The 11,061-nt window shown below is 72.0% G+C and overlaps 1 protein-coding gene across 1 annotated transcript; it reads left to right on the top strand.

Moving 5' to 3' along the window:
• Positions 1-6,424: 6,424 nt before the first annotated feature.
• IDH2 (isocitrate dehydrogenase (NADP(+)) 2) lies at positions 6,425-11,058 on the top strand. Its single transcript, XM_087744327.1, has 11 exons — positions 6,425-6,583; positions 7,889-7,980; positions 8,348-8,513; positions 8,951-9,111; positions 9,201-9,344; positions 9,470-9,606; positions 9,747-9,898; positions 10,014-10,126; positions 10,218-10,315; positions 10,476-10,568; positions 10,856-11,058. Exons 1-11 carry the CDS (start codon positions 6,493-6,495, stop codon positions 10,941-10,943), a joined length of 1,335 nt encoding a protein of 444 aa, XP_087600453.1. The 5' UTR covers positions 6,425-6,492; the 3' UTR covers positions 10,944-11,058.
• The last annotated feature ends 3 nt before the right edge of the window (positions 11,059-11,061 follow it).

Here is an 11,061-nt window from a genome sequence, read left to right as displayed (position 1 = left end):
CACAGACGGGACAGGGCTCTGCGTCACGGAGCCAGGCACGCCACCCTGCGTGGGGTGGGAGCAGACACTCACCCCCGCAGCCATGGCCCCTCCACCCCACAGCACCCCGGTGGTCCCAGGGGGACTCTGGGGACGCGGCCATCGCCTGCTTGTGGCGGTGGGAGCGCGGTGCCAGCACCCCGGTGTGACGGCACACAGCGACGGGAACCCCCGTGGGGAGGGCAGCTGCTCTGGGGGCAGGCAGGAAGGGCAGGCAGGGAGGGCAGGCAGGGAGGGCAGGCCGCCCTGGCCCAGGCTGGGCAGCGAGCAGGCAGCGGAGCGAGGCCAGAGCCTGCGCCTTTAAGCGCGGGCTGCGAGGCGCTCCCCACCGCTGCTGGCAGCCAGGCCTGTTTACGACAAACTCCCATTTATCTCCTCCGCCTGCCCACGCAGCCTGCCAGCGTGGGGCAGCGCCAGGGGCACCCTGCAGCACCCTGCCCTGCTTGCGCACCCGCGCAGGCGCAGCGCCCGGCCGGGCCGGCGTGTGCGTGCCCTGCGCGGGTCTGCAGGTACCTGCACGCACGAGCGCAGTGGCCCCGCTGCCGTCCCAGCCTGCCCTCCGCCTGCAACAGCGGGGAAACTGCTCAGGGTGCTGGGCCTGGGCAGCACCAAAACCTGTGGCCTGGGGTCACCTGGCAGGCGGGGTGGTGGTTTCTGCACCAAATTCCCACGCCAGCGCCCTCCACCCTGTTCCCGCGGGCGGCGGGTGCCTGGGAAGACGGCTGCGGAGCTGGGTGCTGCTGCCTGCGAGCAGCAGGGACGGGGCTGCACGCGTCCCGCTGCTGCTGCCGCTGCCGCCGCTGCCTCGTGCTCACGCCCTGCTTCTGCAGCCTGCACAGGCAGCAGCGCAGGCAGGAGCACAGGCTCGTCTCCCGCTCAGAGACCCGAACCTGGCTCGCACACAGCCCACGCGCCCGGGCTCTTCCTCCCGACCCACATCTCCTGGGGCTCGCGCGCACGCCCCCGGCTCGGCGCTCTCCTGGAGGCTGCCAGACAACACCAGGCTGTCCCCCCGAGCCCCCCTCCCGCCCACGGCCTCCTCTTGGCCGCGCACACACGCAGAGCGTGAGCGCGCTTGCACGCACACCTGCAGCCGCGCAGGCTCCCAGGCTGTGCTGATTCACGCACAGATGCTCCCAGACCCAGCTGCTCATCACCAGCAGCTCGGAGAACGCCGCGCGTCCCACTGGAGCCGGGCGGCCTCTGATGGCCCAGCCGCGGTCGGCGCGGCAGGGAGGAGTGGGGCGCAGGCGCACTGACTCTGCTTCGCTGCACCCCAGAGCCGGCGGCCCCCGGGGAGAGGCCCCGCTCGGGACCCAGGGACGGAGGCTCCAGCCGGTGGTGGCCCCGGTGCAGGGCCCGCGGGGCATGGCCAGCCGGGCAGGGCACTGCAGGGCTCCCCACAGGGCCCAGGGACCCCGGGGCATCCTCCCCGTCCTGTGGGCACCGGCCGTGCCACCCTGCCTGAGCCGAGGGCCTCCCACAGGGCCACAGCTCTGCTCTCTGGGGCCCCCGGCCAGCTCTGACCCTACCACCCAGACCTCCCCGCTCCCTCAGCCAGGGCGCCGGTGCCTGTCCGATGGCAGCACACCTCCAGCCCCACGCTGCCCTGCAGCATCCCCTTCACCCCGGGCAGAGCGCACTGTGGGGGCCCCCGGACCCAGCCCACGAGGCACCGCACAAAACGCACCCGGCCCATCGCCCCCACGCTCCTGCGCGATGTCGGGCTCCGCTCTGAGGACTACGGGGTATCCCCACGGTCCAGCTCCCCCTCAGTGCCAGAGCCTGCTGCACCCACGCACCACCTGCCCGGGAGGCTGCAGGACACCCGGGGCGCCGCTCTGGGCCCCCGTTGCCTGTCAGCACCCCTGGCACTGACAAAATGGAGACAGCGAGTCTCCAGAGGGCAGGGACGTGGGGGACTCTGAGCTCAGGCACTTCTGCCCCCTGGGGTGCAGGAACTGGGGGGTCCTGGCTCAGGGATGCAGGACCCCTTCCCAGCCATCCCCAGCCCCACAGAGCCCAAACCAGCGCGGGGCTCCTTGGCCCCGCTCGCCCTCAGCACAGTGGTACCCTCGCTGCGGTGCTGCCTGGGAGGGGAGGGGGTGCCGGACCCCAAAAGCAGCCACAGCACTGGTGGCAGCCGACAGCGGGGACAAGCGGGGAGAGCCCACGGCCCGTGTGGCCCCAGCCCTCCCTGCGTCCCCAGGCCCAAGGGCCGCTCTGGCACCCAGCACCATCGTCGGGCACAGCGGCCGCACGCCTGGGCCACGCAGCACGCGTGCAGCCTGCGAGCGTCGAGGGCACACCCAGACACGCGGGGCACGCCGCACACACGCGTGCCCCATACCTGTCGCTGAGCGTGCACGCACGCCTCCTCAGGGGCAGGCCGTAAGACGCGGCCAGAGCACCGCGCGTGCACTTCCGCACCCTCGGCCAAGCGCCGTGCGTAACGCACACCCGGCACATGTAAACACACGCAGGGAGGCTTACGGGCTGTACACACCCTGCATGGCAAGCACACACCTGGAAACACCCCTGCGGGGGAACAGCCCCACGCTGCGGGTGGGCTGCCATCCACGCAGCCCCCCCCGAATGCGCCCGCACCCTGCACGTGCACACTCACACACTCACACGCACACTCTCACACTCACACTTGCACACACTCACACGCACACTCACACACTCACACTTGCACACACACGCACCCCCAGTCCTGCGCTCCCCCCCCGCGCCCACGTCCCTCGGGGAGCCCCATGCACGTGCACACACAGACCCTCGCACAGCCTCTGTGCACACACACCCCCTGTGCACCCCTGCGCACCCCTGCACACCCACTGCACACCCCTGTCCACCCCTGTGCACCCCCTGCACACCCCTGTCCACCCCTGCACACCCCCTGCACAACCCCTGTGCACCCATGCACACCCTGCGCACCCCTGCACGGCTGCACAAGCCCCCTCGCAGGACCCGTGCACACACACACGCCCCCCTCGCACGCAGCCGCCCGTGCCCACCCCTTGCACACCCCTTGCACACCCCCTGCACACCCCCCGGGCCCGCTGCGCCCCCCGGCCCGCACGCCCGCTGCTCACCGGCTCGGCGGCGGCTGCGGCGGGACCCGCCGGCAGCGGGGGCGGCTCCGGGGTCCCCGCCCGCGGCGGGGAGCGGGGCGGCTCCGGGCGGCTCCGGCTGCTCCGCCCGCCGCTCGCAACAAAGGGCCGCCCCGCCCGGCCGCCGCTCCGCCACCGCCGCCGCCGCCGCCGCCGCCGGCACCGGCACCGGCACCGGCACCGCTCCGGGCGTCCCGCCCGCCGGGGGGGCAGGAGCGGGGGGGGGGGGCGGCTGCTGCGGGCCCGGGGGGGTCAGTCCCGGTTCTGGGGTGCGGGAGCTGGGGGGGGGCTCAGCCTCAGGGGACGGGGAGTCCCGGCGTGGGGCCGGCCCGGCTGCCCCCACTCGGGGCTGCCCCCACTCGGGGGGTGCTGGCCCCGGGCCGGTGCTGGCCCACCCGCGGGAGGACGCTGGTCCCCCCAGGCGAGGCCGGCCGCTGCCCTCAGCACAGCGAGGGCTCAGCAGCGGCGTGGGGCCGGTGGGGAGCGGGGTTTCGGGGGGCAGCGGCGTGTGCGCTGCCGAGACCCCTCCCGGGTGGGGGGGTGCTGCGGGGCAGCGGGGCGGCAGCCCCGGGAGCAGAGGTGTCCGCGCAGCGGCTGCGGGGACGCCCAGCGCGTGCGCACGTGGCTCCAGGCATCGCCCTGAGCTCCTCGCGGCGACACCCGGCTGCAGGCGTTTTGGGGTAACTCATGGCTCCCGGCATCTCGCGGTGACGCACAGCTCTGTGTGTTTTGGGGTAGCCCACAGCTCCGGGTGTCCTCACGGTGACACGCTCCGAGCTGGAGGCTGCTGGCCAGGAGTCTGCGGAGAGCCCGGGCGGACGCGCTGCTCTCCTGGGGTGCAGGAGGAGCCGGGCACCCGGAGCCGGTGGCCCTGGCAGGGGCTGGCCCGTGCTCCAGCCCCGGAGCTGGTGGCCCTGGCAGGGGCTGGCCCGCGCTCCAGCCCGGGGTGGGCAGGGCGGGAGGCAGCTGTGCCCTGGGCGCAAGAGGGGCAGCGGGCTGTGCCGCGGGGGTGGGCTGGGCAGGACAGTGTGGGGTCCAGCAGGCAGAACCCCCCAGCCCCGGAGCAGAGCTGCCAGCACAGCTGCGGCAGCAGTGCCAGCCCTCCCCCAGAGCCAGCGCTGTGGACACCGACCTGCGGGCGCTGGGCCAGGCAGGGGTCCCGGGCAGGGGTCCCAGGGCCAGCCAGCCATGGCCCCGCACCCCCTTTCCCGGGGCCGTCCTTCCAGCCTGGCGGTGCAGTTTCCATCCTCCTGTCCCTGAGCGCTGCCATCTGCCCGCCTGGGCCACCGAGCCCCACTGCAGCCCGGCTGCTCCGCCTGACGTCTGCAGCACAGGCAGCGCCCGGCCATGCTGCTGGCATGTGCAGAGGCTCTGCCGCAGGCAGCTGCCTGCTCTGTGCACCCCTGGGCCCGGGGGGCATGGGGAGGGGGCACGGTGCGGGGTTGCTGGTCGAGGCGGTGCCCCTGCCTCACGGTCTGTGTCATCCCTGGCCCACGCCGCTGCCCGCAGCCCTCGGGGGAGGCAGCCTGCTGCCGAAGGAGGGACGCAGCCCCCGCCCCGCAGCCTGCAGGCCGGCGGCTCAGAGCGGTGCCAGCGAGGGAGGCCCATGTTTGGGGGCAGCACCGCTCGCGCAAGGAACCGCAGTGCACGGCCCCACCGGCCACGCAGTTCCCTTTGGCCTCCTCGGTGCCCCCCTCCCACGGGTGGACGCGGGGCTGCTGCAGGCAGCAGTGCACGCGTGGACAGACCCCCCCCAGGTCCTTGCTCTTCCTCTGGCTGCACTCTCCGTGCCCCTGAGCTGCCGGAGTCGGATCCCTCCCGGGACACGTCGCTCCCCAGAGCCTGGCCCCAGCCCTCCGCAGCCGGCCCTGCCAGCCCCCGGGGACCCTCCCGGGGCCAGCTGCGCCCCGGGGGAAGCTGTTTTGGCAGCGGCCTGGGGCATGCGGATTGGGCCCCGGCCAGGGATGGACTCCTTTGTTTGAAGGCAGCCCTTCCCTGGGACGGTGCCACATGGCTGCTCTCGTCAGCGCCGGCGGAGCCTGCGCTCCGTGAGGGGACGGCCGCCGCCGCGCTGGCGTGACCTCGTCCCTGCAAGAGCCGCGGTCACTGGGCGGCTCTGACCGCGGGGACGGGGTGAGGGCAGCCGGGGGGGCAGCGCTGAGGCAGGGTGCAGCTGGGCAGCCCCCGGGCCCTGCGCCGGGGGGGCAACACTGCCCACCGCCCCGCCGCAGGGCAGCCCCGGCCGTGAGGCTGCAGGGCCGCTTGCGGGACGGGGCGTCACGGGGAGAGCTGTGGGAGCGGGGACACCTGGGACCCCAGCACTGCCCCGGAGCAGTGGGTGCCAGCCCCCCCGCGGCTGGCAGCCCTGCAGGCTTCTGCTCTGGTTACTGTTAAAGCCCAGCGGACGTCAGTGCGCCCGGCCCTGCCTCCCCCAGCCCCGCTGCCCGGGGCCGGCAGCTCCAGCAGGACTGTTTTTTCTCCCATAGCAGGATCTGCCCATTCCCTGTGGCTAAAAAAAGCCATCGGCTTGGCCCGTGCAGAGGGACAGCAAACCTCCTGGGCCGAGGCAGCCTCCCGGCCGCCCCAGCACACCTCCTGGCTCCCCGGCACGTTCTCGGGGTGCCCCTGGGGTGCATCACCCCCCTTCCTCCCCACGCCGGGGTCAGGCGAGGCGAAAGCCCCCTGAGGAGGTGGCGGCAGCTGCCCGTCCCGCTGGGCCCAGCTGCCCCGAGTCACGCGCTGGCAATGTCTAGGATCGCTCGCTTCTATGTAGGGAAACGGCTCCGGGCCCCGGGCTCAGCGAGCAGCGTGTCCCCAAGCCAGCTGTGCCCGGGGCGCAGGGGGGCTGCGTCCCTTTGCTAGGAGCGGGGACCACCGCAAACCCTCCTGCCCTTCGCACCCCACACCGAGCACGACCTGGGCGGGGTTGGGGGGACCGCGCACGCAGCGGCGGGAGGCCGCGACGCCTCGCGCGCTCGCCCTTCTCGCCGTGTCCCAAGGACCCCGGGGTGAAAGCTGATCCGGGCTCGCCGGTCACCTTGTGCTTTGGCACCGGTTGCACGCAGCAAGTGGCATCTCGCACACCCGGGGCGGGGGGGGGACACCCCTCTCTTGTCCCCCGCCTTTCCGGGAGGGCATCGTCTCCCGTGGGTGCTGTGCAGATGGGGTGCGTGGAGTGATGGGGGGATGAAGGCACGGGCCGGGACCCCCCCGTGGGACCCCGCGCGGGCCCCTCCGGGGCCCCACGGGGGGGCCCGGCCCCGCACCGCCCCGGGGCGGAGCAAACCGCGTCCCCGCTCCGCCGCCGCCCCCCCGCGCGTCCGCCCCGTCGCGCCCCGCCATGGCCGCCCGCTACCTCCGCGCCGCCCCGGCGCTGAGCCGCCTGGCCCTCTGCCCCCTGCCCGCCGCCTCCGCGGGGCAACGCCGGCACTGTGAGTGGGGGGGACCTCGGGGGGCGGGGGGGGCGGGGGGGGGAAGCCCTTGTGTCCTTGGGGACGGAGAGGGCGGCTGCTCCCGCCCCGAGGGGGGCTTTGCACCGGTCCCGGCCCACGGAGGGGTTTGCACGCTGGCCCGGCTCGGATTTTTTTGGGGGGGATTGCAACTGGATCCATACCCCCGCTTACAGCCGGCCCCGGGGGGGGTGGTGTTTGCCACCGGTCCCGGACCCACGCGGGGTTTTGCACCCGGGTCCGGTCCCGGAGGGGTTTGCTCCCGGTCTCGGTTCCACGTGGGGTTTTGCAGCGCGACCGGCAGCAGCCAGGCTTGGCACCCAGAAGGGTTTGCTCCTGGGCCCGCTTCCACGCGGGGTTTTACACCCCGGCTTGTGCTCGGTCTGCCCCTGGAGGAGTTTGTTCCTGCTCCCGGTCCCACGGGGGGTTTTACACCCCGGCTTGTGCTCGGTCTGATCCCGGAGGGATTTATTCCTGCTCCCGGCCCCGGGCAGGGTTTCGCTGCCGGATCCGCAGCCAGGTTTGGCCCCCAGAGGGGTTTGTTCCTGGTCCCGCTCTCACGTGAGGTTTGCAGCCCGGCTTGTCCCCCGGTCCCGCCCCGAGAGGGGTTCGCACCCGGTCTCGGTCCCGCGTGGGGTTTCGCAGCCTGAGGAGCAGCCAGGCTGGGCCCCCAGAAGGGTTTGCCTCCGGTCCCCGGTCCCAGGCCCACACAGGGTTTTGTAGCCCAACCTGCAGCCAGGCTTGGCACCCAGAGGGGTTTGCTCCCGCTCCAAGTCCCATGCAGGGATTTGCACCCCAGCTTGCACCCGGGTCCAGCCCCGAGAGGGGTTTGCTCCTGGTCCCAGTCCTGTGCAGGGTTTTGCACTCCGGCTTGTACCGGGGTCTGGCTCCGGAGGGTTTGCACCCGGTCCTGGTCCTGGTCTCACGTGGGGCTTTGCAGCCCAGCTCGCACCCGTGTCCCGCCCCGAGAGGGGTGTGCACCCGCTCCCAGTCCCGCTCCCACGTGGGGTTTTGCACCCTGACCTGCACCCGAGCCCAGCCCCAAGCAGGGCTGGCGCCATGAACCGGCCCAGACCCCAGTGGGGTTTGTGCCCCGACCTGCACCCAAGCGGGGTTTGCACCCTGACCCGCACCCGGCCCTGAGCAGGGGTGGCACCCGAACCCTGCCGGACAGGGCCTCGCAGTCCCCATGGGACAACCCCTGGCCCCACGCCGCGGTGCAGAGCCGTGGGGCCGGTGCCGGCGGGGCTGGGCACGCACCCCTGACACCCTGCCGCCGCTCCCCAGATGCCGACAAGCGGATCAAGGTGGCCAACCCGGTGGTGGAGATGGACGGAGACGAGATGACGCGGATCATCTGGGCCTTCATCAAGGAGAAGGTAACGGGGTCCTGCCTGGGGAACAGGCGGGTGTCGCACAAGCGGAGCTGGCGGGTGCTGTACAGAGGAACAGGTGGCTGTTGTACAGGGAACAGGCAGTCCCTGCACGCTGCCCTCCCTGTCTGCCTGTCCTCCGTCCGTCCGTCCGCAGGAAGCAGGTGGTGAGATCAGCGCAGCTTCTAGCGGGACCTGGAAGCGAGGAGGTCCTGGGGAGGGGGGACCGTCCCGGGCAGGGGGGACCGTCCCAGGCAGGCAGCCATGGCTGGGCTGGGGTAGGGGCCGGGGCTGGGCGTGTCGCGGTGCACGGTGCTGCTCCCCAGGCACCCCGCACCATCCCCCCGCTCTGATGCTCTCCTGGGACCCCCAGCTCATCCTGCCCAACGTGGACGTCCAGCTGAAGTATTTTGACCTGGGCCTGCCTCACCGGGACAAGACGGACGACCAGGTCACCATCGACTCGGCGCTGGCCACCCAGAAGTACAGCGTGGCTGTGAAGTGTGCCACTATCACGCCAGATGAAGCCAGGGTGGAAGGTGGGCAGGGGGCAACGGGCTGAGCTCCCACCGCAGCGGGGGTGGTGCCGGCAGCCCCGCGGGGTGCTGAGCCCCCCGTGTGTGCCCGGCCCCTCTGGGTCAGCCAGCGCTTTCCCCACCGGCTCAGGTTTCTGGTGGGTCGGGGGCTGCACCACTGCCTGGGCTGGGGGCCCTGGTCTTAGCACTGTGCCCGCCGGGTGCTGCGGGGACCCCGAGGGCATGGGGCTGGGGACAGACCGGCCTCTGCCCGCTGCCAGTCACGAGCCCACGCCGGCTGTCCCTCTCCTTGGCTGGCCCGACAGCAGGGCTCTGGCAGCAGCCCACGGCACGGAGGAGCAGGGGGGGGGCTGGCAGGGGCCTGGCGCCGGGTTGGGGTGGCCGCCAGGGCTGTGCCTGGTGGGGGGATCCCTCAGGGGCCTCACCCCTGCACACCCCAGAGTTCAAGCTGAAGAAGATGTGGAAGAGCCCCAACGGCACCATCCGAAACATCCTGGGGGGAACGGTCTTCCGGGAGCCCATCATCTGCAAGAACATCCCCCGCCTGGTGCCTGGCTGGACCAAGCCCATCACCATCGGCAGGCATGCCCACGGCGACCAGGTGAGCCCCGTCCAGCGGCCGCCGCTGGTGCAGAGCCGTCTGGCAGCTCCTGCCGGACCCTGCCCGATGCTCTGCCCTGCTCCTTGCAGTACAAAGCCACCGACTTCGTGGTGGGCAAGTCCGGGACGTTCAAGATGGTCTTCACGCCGAAGGACGGCAGCGGGACGAAGGAGTGGGAGGTGTACAACTTCCCCGGCGGTGGTGTGGGCATGGGCATGTACAACACGGACGAGGTAACGGGGTGGGCTGGGGGCAGCAGGAGGGGTCCCTGTGGGGAGGCACGCCCTGCCATCCGTGGTGGACCCGGCCAGGCCGGTGGGACGGGGGTCCCACGGGGGTCCATGCGCTTCCCTTGCAGTCCATCTCGGGCTTCGCTCACAGCTGCTTCCAGTACGCCATCCAGAAGAAGTGGCCTCTCTACATGAGCACCAAGAACACCATCCTGAAGGCCTATGACGGGCGCTTCAAAGACATCTTCCAGGAGATCTTCGATAAGTACGGACTTGGAGGAGCTCTGGCTGCTAGGGCGGGGGGCTGGCTGCCCCTCCTGGGGGGCCGTTGCCCGAGGGTAGCAGTGGGACCCGGCCTGCGGTGGGCACGGCCGGGCACGGCTGATGCCCGCCCTGGGCTCCCAGGCACTACAAGACGGAGTTCGACAAGCTGAAGATCTGGTACGAGCACCGGCTCATCGACGACATGGTCGCCCAGGTGCTGAAGTCCTCCGGCGGATTCGTCTGGGCGTGCAAGAACTACGACGGGGACGTCCAGTCAGACATCCTGGCCCAAGGTGGGGCAGGTTGGGGTGCTGTGGGGCAGGTTGGGGTGCTGTGGGGCGGTGTGGGATGGGGTGGGCTGTGTGCAGTCGCACTGCTGGGGCTGCCCTGACCCCCGTCCCGCTGCAGGCTTTGGCTCCCTGGGGCTGATGACTTCTGTCCTGGTGTGTCCGGATGGGAAGACCATCGAGGCCGAGGCGGCCCATGGCACCGTCACCCGCCACTACCGGGAGCACCAGAAGGTGGGTGCGCTCTGCCCGCGGTGAGCTGCCCGCACCGAGTTGCCCATGGTGGGCTGCCCACGCTGGGTGGCTGAGCGCTCTCTCTGCGCAGGGGCGACCCACCAGCACGAACCCCATCGCCAGCATCTTCGCCTGGACGCGTGGCCTGGAGCACCGGGGCAAGCTGGACAGTAACCCGGAGCTGATGAAGTGAGCGGGGTGGGGTGGGGGCACCCCAGGGTGGGGGACACTGCCAGCAGCTGTCCCCGGCACCAACCACCCCGGTCCCACCCGCGGTGGGGTCCGCAGCACAGGGGTGCTGGTGCAGTGCCGGCTTTGCTGGAGCCACAAATGATGCTGCCGTCCCCAGGTTTGCTCAGACACTGGAGAAGGTCTGCGTCGAAACGGTGGAGAGCGGGACGATGACGAAGGACCTCGCCGGCTGCATCCACGGCCTCGCCAAGTACGTGTGGCTCACAGGGCGGAGCGGTGTGGGGCAGCCGCCTGCCACGAAGGCAGGCTGGCCGCGTGGGACGGCCGCTGGCCTCTGGACAGTCCCTGGGGACTCAGGGCATCTATTTACAGCTCGCGGGGTCGGGCTGTGCCTGTGGCCGGGCAGGGGCCACGTCCCACGCCCAGGGCTGCGCTGCCGGCCCCGGCTCTGCCCCCAGCTGGGCTGGCCGCGGTGGAGGGTGGGCAGGGACCCCCGGCTGCGGGACCCCTGCAGCCCCTCTCTGCCCCTCTCCCCAGCGTGAAGCTGAACGAGCACTTTGTGAACACCACCGACTTCCTGGACGCCATCAAGAACAACCTGGACAAGGCCCTGGGCAAGCAGTAGCGGGGCGGGGGGCCACCCAGCCCCGGCCCCGCTGCCACCCGGACGGACGGGGACCCAGTGCCACCTCAGCTCACCGACACGGCTCAGGAACAGTTGAATAATTTTTATAAGCAGTTTT

Source organism: Nipponia nippon, unplaced genomic scaffold (genome assembly GCF_047370975.1).
Source record: "Nipponia nippon isolate SJK-2023a ecotype South Korea unplaced genomic scaffold, ASM4737097v1 scaffold_9, whole genome shotgun sequence".
In the NCBI taxonomy this organism is placed as follows: Eukaryota; Metazoa; Chordata; class Aves; order Pelecaniformes; family Threskiornithidae; genus Nipponia; species Nipponia nippon.
This window is presented reverse-complemented; position numbering and strand designations above follow the sequence as displayed.